The 27,110-nt window shown below is 36.3% G+C and overlaps 2 protein-coding genes across 19 annotated transcripts in view; one reads left to right on the plus strand and one right to left on the minus strand.

Annotated features, from left to right (window-relative positions):
- Sap47 (Synapse-associated protein 47kD) overlaps window positions 1–27,110 on the plus strand; it is a 37,437-nt gene that overhangs the window by 5,332 nt on the left and 4,995 nt on the right. For 4 of the 18 annotated variants that reach the window (XM_089471000.1, XM_018008781.2, XM_089471013.1 and 1 more), the window contains exons 3-9: window positions 9,404–9,451; window positions 19,591–19,824; window positions 22,677–22,774; window positions 23,151–23,251; window positions 23,329–23,603; window positions 23,668–23,786; window positions 24,583–24,879. In XM_089471000.1, coding sequence (XP_089327126.1) covers window positions 9,404–9,451; window positions 19,591–19,824; window positions 22,677–22,774; window positions 23,151–23,251; window positions 23,329–23,603; window positions 23,668–23,786; window positions 24,583–24,879 — 1,172 coding nt within the window. Of the gene's footprint in view, window positions 1–9,403; window positions 9,452–19,590; window positions 19,825–22,676; window positions 22,775–23,150; window positions 23,252–23,328; window positions 23,604–23,667; window positions 23,787–24,582; window positions 24,880–26,060; window positions 26,449–26,864; window positions 27,048–27,110 lie in introns of those variants that run through there. The other 14 variants (XM_018008815.2, XM_018008790.2, XM_089471060.1 and 11 more) reach the window with 12 other exon arrangements.
- LOC108614853 (E3 ubiquitin-protein ligase RNF166) lies at window positions 18,276–18,990 on the minus strand. The gene is made up of 2 exons (XM_018009078.2): window positions 18,678–18,990; window positions 18,276–18,574 (listed from the first exon to the last, which is right to left on the minus strand). The coding sequence occupies exons 1-2, from the start codon at window positions 18,840–18,842 to the stop codon at window positions 18,533–18,535; spliced, it is 207 nt and encodes a 68-aa protein (XP_017864567.1). The 5' UTR covers window positions 18,843–18,990; the 3' UTR covers window positions 18,276–18,532.

Raw genomic sequence — 27,110 nt, forward strand, 5'->3', positions numbered from 1 at the left:
ATATAAATAATTGCAACATTTAATATATATTATTAAATTAAATATATATTATAAATTTCTATTTACCTAAAATTAAGATAGAACAAGTATTCTATAAACAAATTCAAATTTCTTTTTAATTTTTTATAAGTTTAAGTCTAACAATATATTCAATATCAATCGATCCTCCTCACAATCAAAAGTAAATAACTTAAAACTTAGCCATATGTTTCATGTCTATCAAACTGTTAAATATTGACTCAAAGACCATTTAATTCATTTAAATAATGGACCAACAAAAAAATAAAGAGTACTTTTTTCAAGTTGTATTTATATTTATTTATTTTTATGGCACTTTTCAGAAGTAAAATAGTATATTCGCTGTTATTGCATATGCTTTCAATCTGAGTTTCGTATTAAGAAATTAGACATATATTGGAAAAATTCAAAGTTAGTACTATTATTGTAAAAATAGTCGAGCTCCATTAAATGAACAATTCACCTGAGCAATTAAGAAGCCTGTCGCATTCAGGCATATTTAATGCTTCCACGTGCGCACAATATGGCATTCTCACATATAAAAAACATATTTGTTCATATGTATGTGTGTATAGATGTTGATCCGTCAGCAACTTCAAGGCTTTTATGCACTTTGCATTGCCTACATTGCTGCGCTGGCTACCTGTGCTGGGGAATCTTCAGCCCACTGCAGTGCACAATCAAATCAAAGCGCTGGCCTCAAAATAAATGTATAAATAAATAAATAGAGCAACGGCGCAAGGCTGAGAATTTATGTCCGCCTCCGACAGACGGTTGGCTGGCAGGCAAATAAAAATAAAATAAAATGCTCTGTGCTGAATTGAAATGCTGGCAAATCAAACGCAAAGGCCACCGACAACTTGAGGCTATTTAAATTTAAGGACGACATCAAACTTGTATGCCAAGCACCACCGTAGGACACTGGACAGCTGGACAGCAGGACACTGGGTGGCGTGGGCGTTCGCATTGTGAGGCATATTAACGTGCCAGTATTTCGTGTGTCAAGTGTGAAGATGGGGGCTGACATTGTAGGCAGTCCTTTTTTATCCATTCCATGTCTGTGTCGTCCGCCTGTCTATAATTCACAGGATAATTGCCAGCCCAGCCAATGGCCGCGCCGCAAAGTATGCAGCATAAATATTTAATGCGGGTTTGACCACAAGTGAAACCCTTACATACAATTACTTAGCCTTTAGATTTTAGCGTAAAATTAAATTTGATTGTTTTGTAAATATATTTTAGCAATTTAACATTGAAATTTATATTTGTAACTCTTCAACTAATTGGAGCACATTTGTAGACTTTTATAGCCCTGCATTGCTGCCCATTCTTAAAGACTTATTCGTTGGCCATTGGCCCACATGCGCAATGGTCTCGAACGTTCAATCAATTTTATCGTTTTAATTTTATAGACACCATTTTTCTGACCTGCACTTAGCCTCATTTTGTTACTGTACAACTGTTGTACAACTTGGCTAAATCAAATTGACGGCCAATTGGCAGCGTTTGGCAGCTGATTTTATGGTACTGGCAGGATATAAAAAGAAATAATATAATCGATTAACTGTAACCCCTTGAAATCGTGCTCAGTTTTAATTAGCTGCACGAGAAATTGTGAAAAACTGTGTGAGCATAACGGTTAAAAGCAAAGTTCTTTTGGTTTTGTGTATTCCCTCATCGGAATCCTATTCAGCTATCAGCCATTAGACTCAGTTTGCTTTTAAGAACTATGAAATCAATAACCACATTTGCAACAAAAAATATTTTTTTTTTCTAACCAACAGAAACTTGACTTTTTCAATAAGAAACTTTAAAAATTTAGATTTTAGTTAAATCTCTAAATTATATTTAATCAGCTATTAGATTAAGAGTTTTCAAATCCAAAACTTTAAAGTGAAATGCATAAATATAATTTATATGTATTCAAAACGTTCTCATACATAAATCACCTCTGCTGCTTCACTTATCTTGACATTAGAAAAAGCTTTCAAGGACTTTTAAGCTTACGAACTGTTGTTATGCTTTGCTGTAGAGGAATACTTTCAGTGAAGTATCCTAATTAATTGTAATTTTCATTTAAAGTCCCACTGTGCTGCAGCTGCAAAATATAATTATAATTGTTGTGAAAGCAATTAATATCGGAATAATGCAAATTGACTTATCATTTGCTCTGTAATTAATTTGCAGCCTGAGCAGAGACAATATGTATTGTTTTTTATTAAATATGCAAAAGTATTAAACTAACTGTATTTCATATTGCCTTATTTTCGCATATGCTTTCATTCAAACTAATTTTAAACCTTTAGGCCCACATTTCCTTAACTAGTTGGAATACAATTGAATCTTTACGTTCTTTTTTTTATGGCTCTAAGTGATTTGATTTGCAGTACTAAACGAATTTGATTGAGTCCGTCCGAGCATATGGCGGATGCTGTGGAAACATATGCTAAAGTATCCCGTTGTCTTGCTTCTAGCGCTAGGGAAAATCAAGATAAATGTGTAGAAGGGAACAAAGGGCAAAGTGCACGGAAGTGGCGACGAGTACAGGAAACGGAAAAACTGGCAAAAGTTACGCACATATCACATACATACAAAGGTTTACATATATTTCTAGATATATATACATATATATGAACTATGTAGTTGGCAGTACGGAAGGAGCGATACAGCTGAGAACGTAGACTAAGGCGAGTCGTATCAAGACATAAATATTAACGCACGGCGGAAGTGACAGCCAAAGTAATGCCAACAAATGATGCGAAACTAAAAAGGGGGTGCTATGAACTAACTGGGAGAATGTGTTTGTGTGTGTGTGTTTGCGTGTGTGTGTTTGCGTGTGTGTGTGTGTGTGTGTTGAGACAATGCACGCACACTCATAAAAATTGTTATATGTCTTCAGGCTACCAAAATGCTACAAAATAGCAAATTACGCCGTAACGTAAAAGCGCAATGTCTACGTGTCTTTTTTTCTGAATTTTCTACGGCAGAAAAAAAAAACATTTCATTTCAGTTTCGCGTTGAGATACGGCAAAAGTTTGCGAAAAAATTGCAGAAAGTCAACTTTAAAGAAAAAGTTCAGCAAGATTCCATATAATGATAACAGAAATGTTCTATAAGCTGCGGAAAATAAATTTATGAAACTGATTTATAACCTGAACTCACGGAAAAAGTATATAATGTTCATTTTAGCAAATTTGTGTTAGAAGAAAAAAACGAAAGAGATGTCGGTCCCGGGCTATTTAAATTATAGATCCTCACAAGCTAAGTCTATGTAGCCCTATCCCAATTTAGAATTTTTATTTATATATAATATATTCCTGTGTAAGCCAACTCATTAAAAGCTTCGATTGTTTTCAATACCTTATACAATTTCATTATTATAGCTCGAAAGCCATATTCTGTCTTGATTTTCCAAATGTCATTTAAAGACTATAAAATTATCTATGCATTATTATTAGATAATATCACTTAAAGACTATAAAATCAAAAGATACAAAATGATAAGTCGGTTTATGAACTCTCTCTCTCTCTCTCTCTCTCTCTTCTGCATTAAACATTGGCATCAAGTAGACTTTTGTATTCAGTTAGTTTAAATAATTTTGTTTTCTATTTATATAATTTGAATTTCCGAGTGTAATATCATTCATAACATTTCAACTCAAATGTGTAAAGAGAAAATATTTTCTGATATCTCATATCTGTCTTCTTGTTTATTCAACTATGCAGTTCCGCTTGGCGAAATGAACACCGAGCAGAGAACATTTAATATTCTCAGAAGTTTATGAATTCAGTAAAGAAAGATAACAGATAGACATCCTGTACTCAGAGTTATGTCTTTGTTTATCATTTGACATCAATTTGCCTCTGACTTTGGTATTGAACCGAAAGATGAGTAAAAAGTGTTCTACGTACCATATAGATTCATCTTTGTTATAGCAATTTTAATTGCAAATATTCAAAAATATTCTCTGTATTTATACAGGGTATCATAATGTCGTCATTGCTATGCAGCTTTTAATTCGGCATTCTTTTATCCCCATTCCTATGCCACATCCATTTTGCGAGCCAGTCAAATGAACATAAAACTCGCACGCTCTATAAAATGCTAAAACGCGTTTGATAAGCGCGCACTTACTAAAAATGTTTAAATTACTCGCAACCCTAGGTTGATGTCGATGGCGGAGGGCTAGGGTGGGGGTTTGGCTTGGATTCTGGATGCTGTATTGGGGCTTGGACTGCTCTTAGTTCTATTTGCATAACGCTAATAGCTGCTGACTGCTTTCAAAAGTCAGTCTCTGTTGCTCATGTGTGTGTGTGTGTTGGTGGGTGTATGTCGGTGTGTGTTTCTATTTGCTGTGCTTGAATGAAAAGGTCATCCCAAGTGTAAAATTCACAGCCTGAAGCGTAAATGTTGGTCATTTCATTTTGGCAGCTTTTTAGGGCCCCTAAACCTGCTTTAATAGAGGATAAGCAGAGACTGTACAAATAGCGCTTTATCGGCACGACCAGAGCTTTAACAGATGCAAAAGAATTAAAGTAGCAAATTGTCGACTAAGCAATATGTATTCTATGAAGTCAATATCTTAAAGCTTTCAACTCTGTGGAGAACAAATATTAATCATGGCCTGACTTGGCGTTGTCTTTGTGGTTTAACTATATCACGTAAGAAAGAAATTTCTTAAAGTCTTCCAAGTTAAATTTCTGAAATATTGCGTTGGTCATAGGCGGCGTATACGCAACATTGTTGGCATGCCTCGTGCACAGCCTTTGTATGGCGACATAACGCAATTGCGCGGCCACAACTGCGCAGCGTCTATTGGCCTTGCAAATGTGTTTATAGTTGGAATGAAAAACAGCGCCTAACTCAATTCCGTTCCTAGATGCCTGCGGCAACAAGGACCACAGTGGCTGACGCGCTTGCTCTTGCTGGTGCTACGGGTTCCTGCCACTGCTGCTGTTCTTGCTGCTGCTGTTCCTGCTCCTGCTGCTGCTGCTACTGTTCCTGCTCCTGCTATTGCTGGCACGTCGTTTTGCAATTTAATTTTGTGCTGTGCGCCCGTCGCTAACGTGCGCAATTAATTCTGTCAACAACAGAAGCAGACCAGGGAGCCAGAGCGAGAGCCAGCACCTTGTGGCTATGTCGCAACATTTTGCCTTGTTTCTCGCCCACTCAATTTGCAATTTAAGGTTTTCCTCACTGCATCTCAATTTCGCTTTTGTGGCTTGACAGAGCAACTCCTTAGCTCCACTTTAGTCCTCGTTTAATCTAATTGTTATGTTATCAATATTTAGCGACCCTTTTGGCTGTGGCCCGCTTTCAACTTTTAATGACCATCTCACTTCACAAAGTGTTGCTGCTTACTGGCTCTTAGGCTTTTGTGCTTTAGACCCAATTCAAATTGGTGCTAGAAAAAAAAAGGCTGAGAAAATATGCAATGACATTTAATGTATTTCTTTTATTTTTACATTTTACATTTTCGCATCAAGTAAAAACTATTTAATTTAATATTGAATGGATTATTAAATATTTAATAACTCAGGCCATCTTAAATAATTGAATCGATTTTACTGACATGATTGAGTTTGAGTCTGTGTCCAAACTTGAGCTCCGACTCTTAGGTACATCAGCGCTTCGGTTCGGCTGACTCACCTGAGGCTAGTTACGTGTGCTGAGGTGCATAAACAGCACAAACTATTTAACTGACAAGCTCTTAAATTATTAGTGAACGATCTAGTACTAGTGGCTGCCTGCTGTAGTGCACTTGACAAGCCATCAAGTAAATGCAAACCTTTGTCGATATATATTTTGTACAAAGTTATTAAATTTTCATGCACAGCCCAAAAATATGCTGGCGGGGCTGTTCCATGTGCCACAGCCAGCACGACCTTTGGCTTAATCTAAAAATAGCTGTCGTAGCTTCCAGCTCGAAGCAACTCCTTGATTCTGTCTGTGTCTGTGTCTGTGCCTCAAAAGCCACCAAACATTTTATGGCCAATACAATTTCCGCCCCAAGCAACATCCTGCCGGCTTATGGGGGACGCGGGTGCCGTTTGCTTTGCCAAACAAAGCGGCCGCCTCTTCCTGCTTGGCAGCATCCTTATTTTATGAACACCCGGGGAGCGGTGGCCAACATCTTGACTCGTAAAGAAAGTGACAAGATGTTGACATTGCTCTCAAACTTTTATATAAATATCCAACTGCGTAACAGCTCTGCCTTTCCAGAGAACTCTCCAAGTTTAAATAGGCATTAAAGATGAAACAAAATGCTCAAGCCATACGTTAATAACTATACGTGCTCTTAATCCGCTTTACTTCTTCACTCAATATCGTCAAGTTCATAAATCTATACAAACACAAATATTTCTAACTTCTCTCTCGTAAGACTAAATTGAAAATATTTTTTACAAATTAATATTAATAATAAATTCATTTAATTAAAAAATTCAAATTAAATTTTTCAATATCATTAAATAATATTTAATTTAATAAATTATTATTATTAATTTTTAAAATTTAAAATTAACTTTATAACTAAGAGTTATAAGATTAAATAACTATATAACTATATATTATATAAATATTAATAAATAAAATTATGTAAGCTTTTTGTTGAAAGTGGAATTATTTTTGTTTAATATTATTAATTTTATAATTATTATTCATTTTCTTTGAGCTTTCGTACAGAAATAAAACAAAACTCGTTGCTATAAAAATAAATGAATAATTAATACTTACAAATCTTATATATACACAATATCTTTTTAAGGATACTTCTCCTATCTCTTTATAAATCGATTGCTTAATCAACTGCCTTTCATAGCTCAATTTCATTTATTTACATAGATTGCATTGCACTTGCACTTCATTTAGCAGTCATTGCTTTGGCTTGATTTCGAATAGAATTTGATTTATTTCGACTCTCATTTTGTACCCAATTAAAATATGTGATTGCAGACACGAGTGAGTGTCGGGAACAGGCTTGTGCCCTTTGACGTGTCGATGGAAAATGATTTCTTAATTAAATACTTGAGGCTTAGAGTCACGTCAATGTGCGGTTTTAATCGGTTTGCATTATTTCAGGGTCTGCATCCTTCATTAAGATTTTATTCTGCTGCCGCTCACCTCCGTTGATTATCGACCTCTGCTGTATGCGCTGCCATGGGTGTATGGCGCTTGGGTGTTCATGGCTCATATCGCCTCGCAATATGACCTTAGCTTGGGGCTTTAGTTCTTTGTGGACTGTAATGTCTGCCGCTCACTCGTTAATTGAAAATTGCAAGCGGCAACTGCTCCAGCAGCATCCGCCAACTGTTTGCTTTGTAATTGAGTAATGAAATATGCGCCAACACCCCGACAAAGCTGAGTACTCGTTTAGCAGCGACCCCTTCGAACAAGTGCTGGCATACCAATGAAAATAATACAGGGCCCCCTCCAAGGTCAAGGGGTCTGCCTGTCAGAGACTTTGAAGTCGGCGCTGCCTCGACGTCTCCTGGCTACGCTATTTCAACTATGCTGTTATCCTGGTCATCCTGTCAACATTGCATAACAACCAAAGCCTTGAAGTGCTCGCAGCAGACTCTCATTAAGCTCTCTTCTTACAGCTTGAGCTCCATTAACGAACTGCTTGAAACTGAAGCACAATTTCACTTTATATATTCCATTAGAAATATGTACTACATTTCCTTCCACTACAAATATTTTGAAATGCCTCTAACATAAACAATATTTATATAGAGACTTGAGCTGTTTATCCAACTTATTAATTGATATTGCTGGTTGCGCTCCAATTAAAACTGGAAATTCATTACGGCTATTTATTTAGCTGATTGGAATTGTGGGCCTGTTCCGCCCATGAAGAACGTATTCATGTTGCCCGACAAGTCATCATTCTAATTGAATTATCTATCGCTCAGTTGTAACCTTCGTAGCTCGCATACGCTGCGTATACTTAATTAGCATTATAAAGCAACGCCATGAAACTTCCTGTGGCTTCAACAAGTTAGAATGCCACGTGGCTCCCAGGCGATGTGCGAGATTGAGTTTGGTAGAACTCTGCGTTTAATTAAATAAAAATTCCTTGTGGCCTGTGGCTTGCGGCAGCATGAGTCAATATTTTGCATACATTGTAGATATCCTTGCAATTTTTTTTTTTGCTCAACTTGTACTCCTCGTGTGTGCCTTGTTGCCCTTTGATGGCAGCCAGCCGTTCGTGTTCTTGTTCGTGTTTGGTTTCCATGCTTTATCACGGGACTAAGGACTCGGGCATCAGGCAACAACATGCCGCATGCACTGGGCCAAGGTCAGCACGATTTACATTTCAATTTCCAGCACCGCCGCAACTTTTATATGTTCACCCCAGCACTGTGTGAATGTGTCTCTCCCTCTCTCTGTCTCTCGCTCTCCCTCTGTGTTTGTTTTTTCGCTGTCATTTTATTATTCCTGTCAATTGATTAGAAAAACAGGACAAACCAGCAGATACAATGTGTTAGTCCTTGATGGCAAATTGTTGCAATACCCGTACATTACCCGTTGATGGTTTCACATTTTCGAGAGCAAAAAACAATTTTTCCCTTTTGTTCTCTTGACTCGTATTAATTTTGATTTACGACAGCTTGCCTGTATAGATTTATGTCTTATTGGATCTTGTACCCTTTCACCTTTCGCTTTTCGGTTTTCGCTTGCGTGTTTGAACTCTGAACTTCTGTAGTGTGCGAAAACAATGAAGGGCTGTTCACTGGCTTTCATGTCGAGGCTCCGTTTAACATAATATCACTTTCGTTTAATCATATCTCGAGACTTAATTAAAAGGCATTCATTCAGTTGGTTGCATGTGGAAAGTGGTCCGGTCCGGTTCGGTTGGGTCGGGTCGGGTCGATTCGGCTTAGCTCGATTCGGCTCGGCTCGGTCCGGTCATTAGATAATCCTTTCATGGGCCCTAATTGCCGCCTTCTCAACGTAAAATGTCTAATTAATTTCTTAACATTTCCATCGCAAAGATATAAATCTTCATTAATTCAAAATTTTTCACCTCTTTTCAGGTAACTATGATGCCAAAACTCAAATGATGATATATTAAACTTAAGGTCAAGGTGAAAAATATTCAAAATAGAAAAACAATTAGCCAGGACTTGGATTGTTTCTTAAATATATAGTTAAAGCCATTTCGCAAGTAAATAATTTTAATTTAAATAGAAAATCCCCTATAAAATTTAATATATTTTTTACTTTTCATATTGTTTCCCATATTCAATTTAAATATTATTTAAATCTAATCACATTTTGTGTCTATAAAGAGTTAATTTTAGATAATCATTTATTTTAGTTTGTAGCTCTTATCATTTGTATTATTTTGTTATTTAATTTTGTACACATATTTTATTTTAGCCTACCCAAATCATCCTCCCTGGTAGATTCATTAGTCAGCGAAGCCACGTAAGTTTTTAATATTCATTTATTTTATAATTATAAAATTTTGTATTATATTATATTTTATTATAGTTCTATAATCAACATTTTCTTTAAAAAAATATACTTTCACTCCGCACGCCAGTGTTTAAGTGGAATCGTAAAGACATCAGTATGTCGTACCAAACATAAAAGCGAAACTATTAACTGAATGCTGGCATAACTTTCTACCATAAAACCAGCACCCGGCCACGCCCATTGGTTGGCTCTTAAGCCGCCAAATGGCAAAGGCAATGACAAAAAAAAGAAAAACTCTCGGCGCCATAATTGTAGAGAAAGTCAAATAAAAGCTACTGCTGCTGGGGGACGCGCGTCCCGATGGCATTTCGAAACTTTAATTGCGCCAAAGTGTTCGCGAGTGTCACAGCCATGCTTCATGCCCCCACTTCCCACACACACACATACATAAGCACACGCAAAGTTCTGCTCATATATGTAAAGTTGCGCAACTTAATCGCTTGGCTGGCGGCTATAGCGCCGCGGATTTGCAACAAGATTTTGTAATGTCACTTTGAATGTCGCTGTGCCCTTCGGGCTATGTGTAATTTGGCCTGGTTGCACTCTCGGCTTTCATCCAGCTGCTCTAAGCAATTCCCGCCCAGTTTGGGCCCGCCCACATGTTGAGCCTTAAATTGCCATAGTCCCATGCTGCCACAATCCCACGGTCGACCAACAATCCACTGCCCCTTTTACTGCCATCAGCTATTCATTTCGAGATAATTCATCTCAATCAGCTTAAATATCATGTTAAATAATTCATTTGTGCTCGTGCTCAGGCTGGGCAGCCATTGGACCCTGCCTTTGTGCTAAGTTACCTTTAATTAATGCGCATAAAATCCTGGCCATTTGCACCTTTTTGTATATTTGTTTGCTGCCCCGGACACGTCCACGTTTGCCACGTCCCCAATCCTGCGTTTGATTGAGTGCGCTGCCATAGCAACGAGCAACGAGTGTGTCCTGATTGTTTATCATTCAAAGATTTGTCCCTGCCTCGTATACCCTTTCTTAGCGTAGATTTTGGACTTATTATAAATATTAATATGCGAAGCAAAATGAATAAGAATGAAGAATTTTTGTATTTATTTTATTAATTTCGAGACATTTAAAAACCATTACATAATAGATGAAGACATAATAAGACAGAATTCTCAGAAGACATTAAAATTTTACTAAGTTACTTAGTAATAAAATTAGATTAAACAAATACTATTATATTATTGACATACAATTATAGTTTATTATTTCTAACTTGTTATCTGATTTAAAGCATGTCATATGAAATTAAATCATATTGTAAGAGTATTCAGTTGGCGTTTGGAAATCGAACACATATTTATCGTTAGTTATTTATGTGCATTCGAATGAGCAGACAATGGAACTTACTTGCGACGCTCTTGACGTATTGCCCAGATACACGCACAAATCACAAAAGCTATCAACTGCCGTTAATGCGATTTATTTGTTACTGTATATAATCTGCCCATATAAGGGCAACACACTAGTGTCTGACTGTTCGCGTCCAAGGCGCATTATTATGTTATATAAAAAAAAGTCCAGAGAAAAAGCAAATGAAATACATGAAGCCAGACGCACAAACACACATGTACACAGGTGTGCTGGGTATTAGAACATACGTGCCCCGGTAAATGTCAAAAGTTTTAGAGCATTATAACACTGGGCCACATTAGGGCAGCCGAAGGACCTCTCAGAGCCTTTCTCTTGCCTGTCAGCGGCACGCAACGTTTGCAGTTAGCTGCTGATATTTTTAGACATTTGTGCAAAGTTTCGTTTTGGTTTTTTTTTTGTTTTTAGTTTCAGTTCTCTCTGTCATGGCAGCATTTGCTGGGTCTTTTAATAATTATAGTCTGCGTTCGTTACGTTTCCACCAGAGTCGGATTCAGTCACAGGATATTTTAATGCTGCTCTCGGCCACAGCTCAGCCGACGCTGCGCGCCTTAAGCAATCACATTAAGTAGATTGTGAAGGTGTCGGCGACAACTAAAGACCTGAATGGGACTTGGGACTCGGAACTGGGCTGCGATGCGATGCAATGCTCACTTCAATTACATACCCATTGCCAGGTGCTGCCAACGCCATTAAATGTTATGTTCTGCTGAGTATTTTGAGCCATCAAAAGCTTAGCAGTTGCCTAATGATTAGATGAGCGCCTAGGGTTAAAAACAAATGGCCTGCACATGACACGACTCTAAACCTCCACCAAACTACTCTAAACTAAGGAAGTAAGAGAGCATAATGAAGCTGCGCCTAGTTAATGGGCACTCACATGCCAGGGTTAGCAAGGGGCCATAAGGCTGCTGTGCTGGAAAATATTAGATAAGGGAAATCAGGCTCAATAAACGTACCTCAATCACCAGGAGTCGGTCTGTCATGTTTATAATAGGCTAAGGTTCTATCAACCTGATTATCAACCTCTCTTCTCTCAGGCCAAGAGAATTTATTTATAGTCTAGAGACTGTATTGTACACTTCACTCTATTTTGATGATCGTTATACAATTTTCTTCACCAACAAATTAGTGGATTATTGGCTATACGGGCTCCTGAATATTAGCGAGACTCACAGTACATGCCATTAGATATATCAGCTCAGAAAAGCAGAATGACAACTCCGATTTGTGCGGAAGACTGTGCCGCAAAATATATCTGGATCGTAACTAAGACCCGAACTAAAACTCGACTGCGAGCTCTAGTCTGTTATCTTTCTCTTTCATCTCAAAAGTGGCTGGGCACAGAGCATGTCTGATTCTCTAGAGAAAGCTTGTGGATTTAAAAAAAATTTTGCTCATCAAAAGGTATACACTTTACTTACTCAACTGCGACACGTCTACTTGCAAGACCATTTACTTATAGTTTCTGATAAAGATTCTCTATATGTATATTCATTTATTGTTGCAAAGCTAAAATCTTGAATTTTTTCACATATTAAAGAGAAAATAATCGTTTATTTATAAAGAAACATTTTCGTTGGGTTGAAAAACGAATATGGAATATCTAACGTTTATGAAATTATCTATTATCGTCAATGAAAATGGAGGCATCTAATCCTTTCACTTTATATAATAGTATACAGATATTTTATGTATTTTTGAGGATTTTTACATTATAGATATATATTCAATAGAACTCAAATCTTCCCTCTTTGTATCATAGTATTAACTACAGATTTATGTATATGAATTATGATAAGCCGAATTTTCGAATTGTATCTCATCAGAGTAAGAAATCATCTTAGGGCAGCCTTGTCAGTTCAGTCAAGGTCGACCTTGGCAATCATCTCAGCTTCGCCGCATCAGATGACGTTTAAGTAGATTTTACACTATTTTGCCAATCATAGTCGCAGATGATGCCCCGCGGAAAGGTCACAAGTGAACTCGAGCATCTATAGGCAGCTAGTCATTCGATTGACCTTTTCAGCCAATCAGAGGCAATTTCAGCGAGTTTCTTTGAGAAGTTTCAGTATTCGTATTTATTTCATATTTTCTCGATGCTGTATTGCATATTTTATGGCACACTTTACGGCGCCTGCACATAAAAATAATATAATTGGAAAAATTCAGCGCGCACAGCGCAGACATAAAACGAAAATTCAAGACTGCGTAGTAAATGTGAGAGGGAAAATATGAAAAGCGGCTGGCATTAACAGCAAAGTTCATGAACGAAAACAAAAACAGAAGTCAAATGTCAAATAATAATTACCTATCGACTGTGGACGTGGCCATTGTAAAGGCGTTAAATGTGCCCATCATCTATTATTAATTGACAGACATGTTCATCACAATAGATGGACGCGATAGGCGAGTATATGTCATTCATAGGCTCCATTTTTCACGGTGTTTACCTCCTGGCTGGGGCTGGCATCCATTACGCAGTCCTATTCACCTGCCGCACCTGTTTCTTTACCTGCTGTTTACCTGCGTGCTGGTAATTTGTCAAATGTGGATTTGGCCATTCTTTTTCATTTCCTTGACTGGCTGTTGCGTCTCTCTGGCTTGCGAGCATTTCAGAGCGAGAGTGGTTCGAAAGCTTGCCATATCCAAATCAATTCATAAATCTAAATTAAACTTGACATTATATCTGGGCATACCAAACTCCTGATATCCTTTCCCTCAAACAGCTACCCTCTGCAAGGGCGAACTTGTGAAAAGGGTTTGACAGTTATGCAGTTAACATCAGTTTGTGCTAACTCATTTGAGCGGTTCTGCTTTAATACGCGCCAAGGCAAAGCTTTCATCGTGCTAACATGTTTTACATGTTTTGTTTTATGAATGCATAAATTTCTTATTGTGTCCAAAAAAAATAAATACAAAATTTGTTATAATTTGCTTCTGTCATGCTCGGATGTTATTTATTAAATTATGTATAAAGTTTATCTTGCTGTGTTGAAAACAATAGACATACCTAACAATATAATACGTTATATATAATTATACAACTTATTTATTGATTTTTAAAGTATTCACGATGAAATATGAAATATACATAGAAATGTCATATAGTTGGTTAAAATTAGTTTGAGTTTATTCGTTTATGCGTCTTAGTCTAGTATTTTTGAATAAAATAATGAATATTTTTAATTTGTGTTTTTTTAATTTTTTATTTTTTTGTTCGAAATTCATTCAAAATTAAAAAACAATAAGTTATGATATAAAATTTTAGCTCGCAGAATTCCTAATTAAATCTGAATATGCATACAAAATGTAACTGCAGCTGTTGCTAACTGCTCTGACCACCCTCGCGATGCCAGCGCTGCCTGCCGAGCCCTAAGCATTGTGCGTCAGCATCATACCACCTGCTTGGTTGCCGTACAACATGATATTATTTAGCTTTTATACGCATTTAGCGTTATTTTTCTGTGCGAATGCAATAAATTTCCCTTACCATTATCCTTAATATGCTGGCCGTATGTGTGTGTGTGTGTGTGTGCGTATGTGCGAGTGTGTGTAGGCGTGGGTGGGCTTGTTTGCGCACGTGGATCCATCAGAGACTTACCGTAGCAACGTGGGGGCGTTGCCAGGCAGGGCTGCTGCTTCGCCCTCAGCAACTTACGAGCTTACTTTAAAATTGCGTGTCTCGGCAGCTTTGAAATCAGAGCTAGCGCAATCTCGGTTCGACGAAGTAATCCAATTAAAGTGCAAACTCAGGCTTGACACTTGACACAGACTCAATTAAAAAGCGCACTTACAGCCCAGCCAGTGGAGCAAGCTCGGCTAGTTAAAATCCGCTCGCGCTGTTATCGTCTATCCACCTATTGTGGCAATCGCCATTTGTGTTTTTTGTCAGCGCGAAGCCATAAAATGGCGATAAGCAATCAGGCAGATCGACTAAAAATAAAGAAAAGAGGGAAAAATCCGTCTACGTTGGCGAATGCAATTTGCGCATCAGCAGGCGCGAGGGGCGGCTACGGGGGGCGCTGCTGCCTTGTGTAGAGTCGGGCAATTTGATATGTCACATTGACATATCCTCCGCACAGTGTGCCACATTTGCAATTCTCCGCACTGCAGTTGCATATTGCAGCTGTTGTCCTTAGCTCTGCCCCTCGCCGTCCTCACTTCAATTTGCATAAGTGCGATTTGTGTGTTGGTTGAATGTTCTTGCCGTTGTTGTTATTGTTGTGCTGTTGCCTATTCTGCTATCCCTTGCTTTGTCATGAACTTGTAAAAAAAATCAAATTTATTTTTATATTTAATTGCATATTTTCTCTCATTGCGGGAAATTTAAGATCAAAAGTCTTTATTCTTGTTGGCATAAAGAGAACGTTGCTCTGGAGCATAAAGCCAGCAACAAGGGAATTTCGTTAGTTGGCTTAACTGCAAAGTTCACGCAACAATGAAAACTCAATTTGGGGAGAGAAACTTGTTGGGTGAAAGTTCATCGACAAACTATAATAATAATACTAATAACGTTTGAATGCAAATGGAATACTTGTCAGTAAGCCATTTGATAAACATTTAGTTTTTATGAGTTGCGAAAATAAGAATAAACATTTTTAAATTAATAATATAGATTCTTTCAATTATTTATTTTTGTGCTTTATTAGCGTTGAATATTTGTAAACCATCAAATAGAGCAAATTTATATTTAATAGAGGTTAGCTATTGCTCTGCAACTAAACTATTTACAATTCTGCTAGATTATATTATAATGTACATAAAGAAAATATAAATGTTGTTGAAAAATAATGTATTCCCTTTATATTTTCGTAATATTTGTATAACCTGTATGTAATAATATAAGCAACTTATATACCTTAGTAAACTCAGAACAGAGAAAATGCTTGGCATAGAATAAAAAGAAATTCAGACTAATAAGAGTTCTCTAAGAGCTACTCTATCCTGTTGCTGCAGTTTAATGTATTGTTACTTTCAATACATACAGATTCTGTATTACAGACATGCATATAGACAGATAGGCTGCAATAGAGATAGATGCAACCCCTCCCCTTGTTCCGGGCTATATATATAAAATGTAAATGGGCTGGAATATGCCTCCTTCTGCTTGTTAAATGCATTCGCAGGGACTTGAATTCAGAGCTGTATCGAGCTGCAGACAGCAAACACAAAGGAATAGGAATAATTAGTTATTTCTTTGTTTACTATGTATATGCATTAGTTATTCAGATTCAGGTCAATAGAATTAGCAGTCAACCTATTTTCAGCAAAGTAGGAATTAAAACTGTAGTTTTTACTGAGTTAACAGGAATAATAAATAAAATGGTGAATAAACTTCAAAATTAAAATATATTAAATCTTTCTTCAGCAAACTTCATGCTGAATAAACATTCAGTTCTTGACTAGGTGAAGCTGACTTATTTGATTTGCAGATTTGCTTATACTAACTTAATTAAATGCAAAAATGAGAATATATTTTAAATTTCTTTAACTTCTTGGCCTTAAAGGATTCTTTAGCTTAATATGAAATTATTGCTGTCTAAATTCCTAGCCTGCGTGTTTGCATGTGTGCGTGTAATTCAATGTGCAGAGTCCTGCGGCAGGACTTATTTTTCTGCAGAATGGCAACTGCGCCAAACTTTTATAATTAAAACTTTTCTCTGCAATTCGACTGAAAAAAGAGAATAAAAAAAAAACGAACGAAAAACCACATCAATATGAATCGCTCAACGCATATAGCGTGAAATATTCTCTCAACATGGACTGACAAATATTGCATATGATGAAAGCTCAAAAGCTCCATCAAAAATAATTCTCTAAGGTCCTCAGACCACAAAATGTCGAGTAGGAATAAAATAAGGATTGGAATTTCATTGTCTTCAGGGATATACATAGAACTCATTATGAACAATAAAATGAACATAATATTATTTAATTTAATTTGATTTAAAAATTACAACTTTTGTACAATATTTATTTAAAAGTTTTTATATAGACGTAAATTTATATTATAGGTGTATAGTTACTATTATTATTTTTGATCAAGTTAATTGAAAAACATCTACAAATATTCTGTATAATTTTTTTGTTGTTTTTAATGTTTTTTAATTAAAAAATTTTAGTAAATTAAAAATTAATTAATATTAAAAACTTTAAATAGTGATTGCTTAAATTTCAAAAGTATATTATTATTTAAAATGATTAATCAAAATTATATATAGAGGTTTATTTTTGCAGTATCAATGCTGAGTCTGAAGTCAGTTTGAAATTCGTTATTCTATATTCTTAGGGGCAGAGTCTAAAGGTCTGCTTTAATATAATTAAATTCATGACATGCCTGGATGGCGCTGCCCAGCTCTCTGGCTTTAAGTATGCCACTTATCAGACTCTGGGCAGTATTATGCGAATGCTGTATAGTCCTAGGCGGGCCATAAATAAACACTGTTGCCGCCTGTCAGGCGAACAAAATTGCGTAAAAGCATCGCGCCCCCCAAAACGCATAAATCACATCAAAAAGTGGCAGTGGAGGCAGCCACTTGGCCACTTGGCTAAGATGGCGAATGCTAATGATAGTTATAGGGCTTATCAGCAACAGAGCTGCAAAGCTGCAAAGCTGCGCAGCTGCAAGAGATAAGCCCCGACTTGAACTCTGTTGGCTAATTGAGCACGACATGGCATATTCGTGTAGAATATATGCATTTAATATTTCCATTTATTGTATGTCATCCATAGGTGCTGCACGAAGCGTAACTCAATAAATATTGCAATGAAATGAAATTAACTTGCGTCAATTTATGGTCACTTTTTGTTCGTATGCATTGAGTCCTTGTCGCTTCGCTGAGCTCCTTCCCCGTGGATCCCATGTGTATGTGTGTGTGTGTGTCTATATATCCATTGTAATTGCAATGCTTCTCCTTGTCACTGCATCCCCTTGCCCTGTCAATGCGTCCATAGAGTACAATGAAAAGGAATGCCAGCTAGCCTGTAATATTCCGTTGCTTGTCAATTTTTATTGCATATGCTTTAGCCTTCACTGGTCTAACGTGTCCTTATCATCATAATCATCATCATCAGGCTCGTCATCATCAATACTTAGCATGCGATACGCTTGTGGCGTGGCAAAACGGCAATTCGACAATTCTTTCCCTTTGTATTGCCGCTGGCAAAGCATTCAATACCTTCGCTTTGGCATTGCATGTTACCCAGAATCGAATCAAATCGCAACGAATTGAATTGAATTGAATCGAGTTCCATCCATCGCCCTACATGGTTTGTGCTTGTGCTGCTTGAATAGATAGAATTGAAGCGTCGCTCTGCGGCATTGATGAATCTGAGTCAAGTGATTTCGTTTAGTGAGTTCAGCCAAAGAGTAAAATGCAATCTGTTTAGATTAATTTGAATTTTATATTTTTAAAAATTAAATATTCGTTTTTATGTTTCAAGTTCCTGTATTCAGATCTTGTAAGGCTTCAGAGTGCCTCGCGCACATACAAGAACTTAACTTGAACATTGTTTTAACAAGGTGAAACCAAAATTCGAAAAAAAATATATATATAGATTGGTCATTTTAAATATAAGAACAGAAAAATTTAAGTAACTAAACAAAATAGACCAACGTCGATTACTTGGATATGTAGGGATCTATGCCAGGAATACGATTTTAATACCAGAGCCACGTTCACGCTAAAAAAGACGGAGAGAGAGAGGGAGATAGAACACGTTGCCACAGAAAATGGCCAATTGGCAAGTTTTCCAGAGACCCTTGCCATTGTTCACATATACTCACAATGTAATACTCGAATGGAGCTCGGCACAGTGGACAGACCTTGGTAGGACAAACATCGTAGACTTTCTTGAGACAGCGCTTGCAAAATGTATGCTTGCATGGAGTGCTCACAATGCGATGCTTGCGGCAGAGGCAGATAGCACAATAGTCTTCAGTAGCGTCCATTTGTGGTTTTTCCTTTTGTTGTTCGGTTTTAGTTAATTTTTTATGAATGTTTGTTTTTCGGATGATTATGAATGTGCGACCAAAAAAAAAACGAGTCAATCGTAAGTCATGTGAAGTTTAATGCAAAGGCAATGCTTTTTACAATTTTTTGTTTTCTTCTTTTCATCTGTCATTTTACTCTCTCGTTTTTCATGTTGTGTGTATTAGATGATTACATGAGCTTTCATTTTATTTATGACAGCGACCATATGAGCCATAAAACAAAGAATCTACAATAAATCGCAAACCTTTTGGCGCAGCAAAAAAAAATAATAATAATAAGACTAGAAAGGAAGAGAAAATATCGTACAGGGTGTCTGAGTGTGAGCTGAGGATGGACAATCTGAGTGCTATTACTTATTATATTATATTAATGTTGTATATATGATATTATTATAATATTATATAGCCTTAACTAATACAGTGTTTATTCAGCTCCGATTCATTGCTTCCTGTGCCCTGGAACACCCTGTAGCTGAGTGCGTGCTTGTGTGAAGTGGGCTTTGCGAAGTAGGCTTTGCCAAGCTGATGCGCGCCTGCTCATTGATTAAGATGCTATAGAATAGATAGAATATATATATTATCGAGTCTGCTTATGAGCAGCCAAGCAATAAGCGTCGTCAATTTACAGCCAATATTGATTATCGTGCAGGAATCCTGTTGACTAACTTATGCTCATGCCATTTCTGTTCTGTTTTCTTATTTCTAGCGGCTGGCTGGGCAGCGCCAAGGGCTGGTTGGGCAACGCTTCGATACCGTCGATGCCGGCCATGGCCATGCCGTCGATGCCATCGATGCCAGCGATGCCATCGATACCATCGATTCCTGGACTACGCAAGAGCGGCGCCGCCGACGGAGCAGAGGGCGGCGAGGGCGCTGCAGATGCCGCGGCTGCGGGTACTGTGAGTGGCGGCGATGATGACGACAAGTCGAGGTATATTAGGTATGGGCCCATGCTTAAGAATGACGGAATTATATGCGATACAAACAGCGGCAGTAAAGCGAAAATCATATATAAAAGCGCGTTTGTTACTTAGTTTTCTTTTATCCTATATATACAAGTTGTTTTTTTTTTTCTTTCTTTTTTCCAAGTTTTTTTTTATTTGTTGCTTAAGTTCTTGTGCACCTTTTTGAAACGATTGGCGCACCTTTTGTTGGAATTTTACTCACTTGACGGCTATTGTTCGTCGGAATATTCTTTTTTCTGTTTTGTTTCATCCTGAGGAATGAATGAAGACGAAACTTTGAATTTTGAAACGAAACCAAAATTAATTATACAGCTCCCGCCCAAGCCTTTGCGCTGATACGCCCACTAAAGTGGCAACACAATAAGATACAACTAATAATAACATATTTATATATATACATTTTAAACACCAATTACCCTAAATATGCCCTATGACTACTGTCATTTAGTTTTGCCTTTCACTATTCACCAATTTTTCTTCTACAATAATTTAGCTAAAAAAGTTAATAAGAAAACAAAACAAAATACTTTTATTCACTTTAAAACAGATTATATCGTTTTTTGTTCCAACTTTTGCTCAATTTCTTTTATTCAAAACTCTTCTGCTAAATTTAGTTTGACTCTTAAAACTTTGCCTTTATACTGTACAGACAATTACATACTATATAACTCTTTCAAACGTTTTTGTATGTATACCAAATATCCAATATGGAATTTACATATAACCAACAAAGTGTCTATCAAACTGAATTTTGTCCCTTTACAAAATGTGAATTAGTTTTTCTCATTTTTATCAATCAATCGATTAAGGTAAGTTTTTTATTATACTCGACATTTTGTAAGGGGACACAATTATGGATAAAGGCAGTACAATAATATAATTTAAAAGACTGCAACATAAATAACGAATTCCATAAAACTCATAATCAAGTTTTATAATCATTTAATTTTGGATTCATACTGTAAGAAGACACGCCCCATACAACATTAACCAAATACCATCATTAGTTGATTTCACACTTTGATTCATTTCACATTTTCATTTCGTAACGCGTTATTTTAAAGATTCAATCAATATGTTTTATTATATATGGCGATTAGTACAGAAAGAAATGTTCAAGTATCAGATTCCATCATTATTGAGCGGCCCATCAAACCACCTCAAGGATTTAAGCAAAACTCACACCAATTAATCTGGACATGTCCTTGTGGCTACGCAGTAGATAAAACTAACTAAAAACTAATTGTTGTTAATAGTTGTTATCATTTGATTTGATATTAGTTTACAATGTTTTTTATTCCATCCTAATTTCTCAATGTCGATGTGTAGCTCATCCTGTTTCAGTAATCATTTTCACTATGTTTTCACTATATGTTTCTCATCTGATCTTAAATGTATGTAGCGACTAAATCATTTTCTTCAGCTCTGCGGCTCTGCAGCTTCTTCCAAATACACTCTCTAATTATGCTAGAGTTCTTTCTAATTGACCTTAAAGTCACAAAACGAACAACGGGAAACTCAAGAAATTAAACCGAACTCTCTGTTAGTGCATGTCTTAGTGTCCTCTGTCTCTCTCTCTATATATATGTCTCTTTTTGGTCTCCTGAGTTCAGTTTCATGCATTTCTTGCATCAATTGATTTGGTTTTCATTCCTACTTTCGGTTTGCATCAATCATTCGACATTCATTTAAACTATCTTCTCACATTGCATTCGCCTCGCAATCTTCATAAAAAATTTAAATATGAATTGTCCTTAACTGAAACTAAAATCAAACGTGTAAATATACATAAACGTGATGTGATTATGGAAACAAATAGTAATTGTCGCAGGCTCACACAATCATAGACTAAATTAATATACGTCATAGAGTTAGTGTTAAATATAGCTTTGAATGCAATTAGACAATTACGCTGATTGCTTTCAATTTACATAATTAAGAGGTAGCCGTTAGTATCGCGCGGATAAATTTATCTCCTATCTGCCCATCCTCATTGCCCCATCAACGCAATTTACAAATTGAATGAATTTCGGGCAACGCATTATCAATTAGTCGCCATTCACACACAAATCCTGACCAACCTGATTGAAAGTCAGGTAAGGTTGTTCTCGCTGGGAGTACCCAACTAAGAGATACCCTGAATAAAATGTCTCTAAATAATTAAATATTCAGCGGCTCTGCTTAGAATTCTCTTAGCACTTACGAAAAGATTACCCCATTCATTAATAATAATAGCTATAGATTATAACAAAAAGTCGGACAAAATGCCTCTGAATAATGAAATGGCTCTGTTTATAATAGGACACTCTGAGCAGTAAAGCTCTATACACCGTTCACAAAAGCTGCTGGGTATAATAATGAATTGTCAGCGCAAATTTAACGCAATTGTCCCCTTGGTTGCATCCTCAAATGAACTTGACTAATTAGCAGTAATTAATTAAAATATTATTAATTAAAATAATGAAAATATGATTTAGAATTGATTAATTTAGTCTATGATAAGGTTTAGTTACTCTCTCTAGTTACAAGCTCCCAACTTAATTTGCACGCCTTTTAAGTTTATAATATTATTTGCCTTACGAAATCCAATTGGACAATGTCTAATTTGATTTTCTTATTTGGCATGTCGCATGCTGCACGAGTTCAACTGCAATAACCACACGAGATAAACTGTATATAGATATAGATACAATACTTCTATATAAATGTACCCAAATTTCACAAACATAAATCTGACGCAAGCTTATTTTCTATCTCTCTCTCTCTCCCTTTCTGTTTTCTCTTTCTATCTCTTTGTGTTGCACGCTGACGCAATTTCTAATTACAGCGCTACAGAGGGTGCTGATTCGCATCCAGCATCGGGCGGCGGCACGCCCACTGGCGACGAGGGTCAAATTGGACAGGGTAAGGGCGATGAATTGAAAAGTACGTGTCACAGTTTGATTGGTAACAAAAACATCAATACTGATAAAAAGTCAAATGAAAGTCAACTTGAAAACAAGCAAAAAGTGAACTTCAATTGCAATTTGCCAAATCGAAATGCGAACTAAATTTATAGAAAGCGGTGACAGGTTACTAACTAGCTAACAATACAACCCGTAGTTGATACGCTCCAAATACTTCTAGCACCCACCTATTTATACACCCCTAGCTGATAATATTCCGATCTCCCAATACTGTTTAGTTTGTAGCCTAGCGATTTTGGTTGACTGCATTAATTAGTTGGCATCACTTTTACTTCAACTTTACTTCATTCGCATCATAATCAATGAACTAATCGAACCGATTATCGCTTCCACAGTTACCACGAAAGTAACACAGCAGGCCAAGCACTTTGGCTCCTTCTTGTCATCGGCCATCAGCAAGGCTGGCAGCAAGATCAAGGAGACGGTCAAGGATAATGTGAGTAAAAATGCGTGAAATACTAGCCGCATATTCTATATGATATTTTTGTGGTTCTTCCGATTTCGCTCATTTAGACCATACTCGAGTCGTTCAACAAGGAGCAGGAGGCATTCATTAAGGGCCAGGGCGGTGCCGGCAACGGTGCTGCCCCCTGGATCGGCCATGCCAACGAGGCAAAGATCAAGGAGGAAATCTTGGGCTTGTCACAGGATCGTCGCAACTTTGTGCGCGCACCGCCAGCCGGCGTTGACTTTGATTTTAGCTATGACACTGCATATCCTACTGCCATAGCCATTATGGCCGAGGACAAGGCGCTCGAAACGATGCGCTTCGAGTTGGTGCCCAAGATGTAAGTGCGCGCGGCCATGATCCACGCTAATCCTAAAGATTCACACCCATATATCCTTGCACAGCATCACTGAGGAGAACTTCTGGCGGAATTACTTCTATCGAGTCTCGCTAATCATTCAGGCCGCCGAGCTGGGCACTTTGGGCGCCGATGGCGTAGGCCAGGCTTCCAGCGGTGAAGATGGTAAGTTCATCATGGTTTATTGCCCATCAGCTATCACACCAAAGACCAAAGAACAGATCACAATCAAGCGCTTGCACCGAAGCGATAAACATGCGCAAGTTTTTGATTTTCTTGCGCTTTCCTCTTCAGTAACTTTCTCTACCAAACTCTCTTTCTCTCACCTACACACACATACAAACACTCGCTATTCGCGCGCTCTGTGAATTAAATCTGTCAATCTTCTATTATACTGTCTCCGCTATCTCTATATCTCTCTCTCTAACTCTCTCTCTCTTTGTCTGTCTAAGTCTATGTTTCCACTTATGATTTAGTAAACGTTTCTTTTCACACACGCGCCTGTTCTATTTTCATTTCGAATTAGCTCTCGTTTTAACTTTTGGCTAGTATCTGTACTACACACCGCCTATATAGTATGCTATCTGAACCTTAAGTTTCAGTTCTGTTCAATTGATTTTGATATCGTTTCGGTTCGGTTATAATTTGTAATTGTCCTTCAACTGCACCGGCCCGTCTGTCGCCTGTGCTAAGGATTCGATTTCGTTACTCATTTTCACCGATTCACCTCGTCGTGCGCTCAGCTCCCAAGATCAATAATCAAGTATTAAATATCAAGTATCAAACCAACTCAGTTTTACTCTCGTTCTTTCCTGATTTTTCTTCATTTTTTATTAGCTATAAATTTATTTATATTTTTATTTTATTTTTTATTTTCATGTATATTTTTTGGTTCTTTTAAATACAAAATTACAAACCAAATCAATCAAACTCAACTGTAATGAATTGATATGCTCAAAAGCAGCTAACCAATTGCCAGATAAACAAAATATTAATCCCACTGTTAGCCCTGTCAAGACTACGACAGGCGGCGACAGCCCCACAGCGATAGCCGCTGTCTCTGAGCAACCGAAGCCTGTCATTGATTTGAAGGCCGCCGAAGAGCTTGAGCATGATTTGACCCAAAAAATCTCCGAGTCCGAGTTCGTTTCGGACGAATTCCAAACATCAAATGATACCGATTTGGCCGAAATCCAAGACGGCATGCGCAAGCTGGGCATCGATAGCCTGACCCAACAGGCGCTCGCCAGCACCGATGGTAAGAGGTCTTAGCTTGCCATAGCTATCTATGATTTGATTAAGTTCCGTTCTAATTATTATTGGGTAACATTTTACTATTTGGTTGTACATAAGAATTTGTGACTTTAATCATTATCTCGAAGATGTCACAAGTTTTGTATATTGTATTGGAGAATTACTTGCGAAGACTGACAATAACTGTAAAGTTCTATAACATTTAGTTTTTGACAATTTGACAATAGATAAAAAAATTAGTTGTATTATTGCTAAACGTTAGCTGCTTGGAAAAGGCATAAAATGAATTGAAAAATGTTTTATCAAGTCCCTAATTATATTAAATAATAAAATAATAAATTTAAATGAATTTTTTTTAATATTCAAGCAAATTAAATTTCAATTTACTTATAATTTATTGCGATTATTTAATTTAAACATTTTGTACATACATTTTCTGTTTTGTTTTTCTTTATGCAACGCCCTTGGAGTTTGTCCTTGCATAAATTTCATTGGCTGCCGCATAAATATACATACACACATATATACATACATGCATATATACATACACATGCATACACAGTAAAGGAGGCAACGCCTAGCGCTTCAAATCGTGGCATTTCTCATAGCTCATACAATTTTATAGTTATAGATGGCAACACAAGAGACGCAACGGCTGAAGGAAATGTTTGTAGTTTATGAATTTCGAATAGCACATCCATACATTCACATTCAACTGAGCTTCAAGTGCAATGTTCTGATAATTAAATTCAATTGATTAACGAGCCGAACTTTCCATGTCCGTAACTCCATATTTGACTCATGTCTCTAGTCTATCATGCCCCATTGCGTCGTGTCATAACTATACTATATAATATATATATATTTCCGATTTCTTTCGTTTTATTTCGGTTTTCTTTTGCCTTTTGCCCTTGCCACATTTGAACTGTTTGGCTGTACGAACTTTAATTATCATTTAATCATACATAAACTAACTTTAATCAAATAGAAATTTTTACGAGAACACAAAAACAAATTTCAACTCTTAACAAACAAACAAACCAAGAAATGTGTGTACAAAACAAAGTGTAAAAACCAAACAATTCTCTTTTTTCTCCTCTGCTCTGTTTCTTTCTTTTGTATGAATTCAATTATTGTCAAATCGTTTTCTTTATTGTCGAAATACTAACTAACAACAATCCAAAGCTCTGGCATTTAATTATTAAATCAATAAATAATAAATATCAATTGAAATGAAAGCAACAACAACAATAAAAACATAAAACAAAAAAAAAAAAGAATATGGAAAACCTATGGCATCTTATGGATAATAAAGTATTATAAATAATATATAGATCAACATATATATACGTACATATATAAATGATAAAAAACATATATAACACAAGAGACAACTCAAGTCTAGTCTAATCTGTTGTTGCCATTCCTTTCTAACTAGCATACAAAATACTAAACAAATCAAATTCAATAATTGCCCACTTTAAGTACCTATGATCAATATAAATATATATATTCATAACAACTAACAAGATATTAATAAAATATGAACTAGCCACAAATCAATTTCGAACAAGTTGAGTATGACCAAAATGATACAGATTCTTATTATTGAAATACTCTTTGCAATCTTGTGCTTTTTATTCAATTGCAAATTCATTAAATTTCCTAAAATTTCGCTATTTCAAATTTGTTTATGATTATCAATTTTGTTATTTATAGTTATTTTATCTCAACATATTCTTTCCAAATATTTCGGCCAAATTTCGTATAAAAAAAAATTACAAACAAAATTTGATGTCAAAATTAAATCGCGTTTCCCTCTCTGACACAAAAACACCTCCCACACACACAGAACACATCGAAAGATCTATAAAAAGCTATGCAAATTCTTAGTACTTAACACACAATATGAATTATGTATTGAAAACATTTAACAAGCATTTATTTTTCTTCATGTATTTCTTAATTTGTTCTCAAATCATCTTGCAGAAGATTGAATGGATAAACGCTAAATTCAAAAACTAAAAATAAAATATATAAACAAACCAAAACAACAACAAACAAAATTGTCCACATAACGGCAAACAAAAAAAAAAAACAAAACAAATACAAAAACAAATAAAAAAAAAACAGATGGTTAAACGATTTACAAAAAAAAAAAAAAAACGAAAACAGCAAACCAAATTATATACATATATAAAATATTCACTTGACAAACATTAAAAAAAAACATAT

Source organism: Drosophila arizonae, chromosome 2, assembly GCF_054131065.1.
Source record: "Drosophila arizonae isolate 15081-1271.41 chromosome 2, UAZ_ARI_1.0, whole genome shotgun sequence".
Classification (NCBI taxonomy): Eukaryota; Metazoa; Arthropoda; class Insecta; order Diptera; family Drosophilidae; genus Drosophila; species Drosophila arizonae.

Coding starts and splice junctions, on each gene's coding strand:
- LOC108614853 (XM_018009078.2), bottom strand. CDS start 18,842: ATGGACGCTACTGAAGACTATTGTGCTATCTGCCTCTGCCGCAAGCAT. Junction 18,575..18,677: donor CTCCATTCGAGTATTACATT/GTGAGTATATGT, acceptor CGTCTTTTTTAG/CGTGAACGTGGCTCTGGTAT.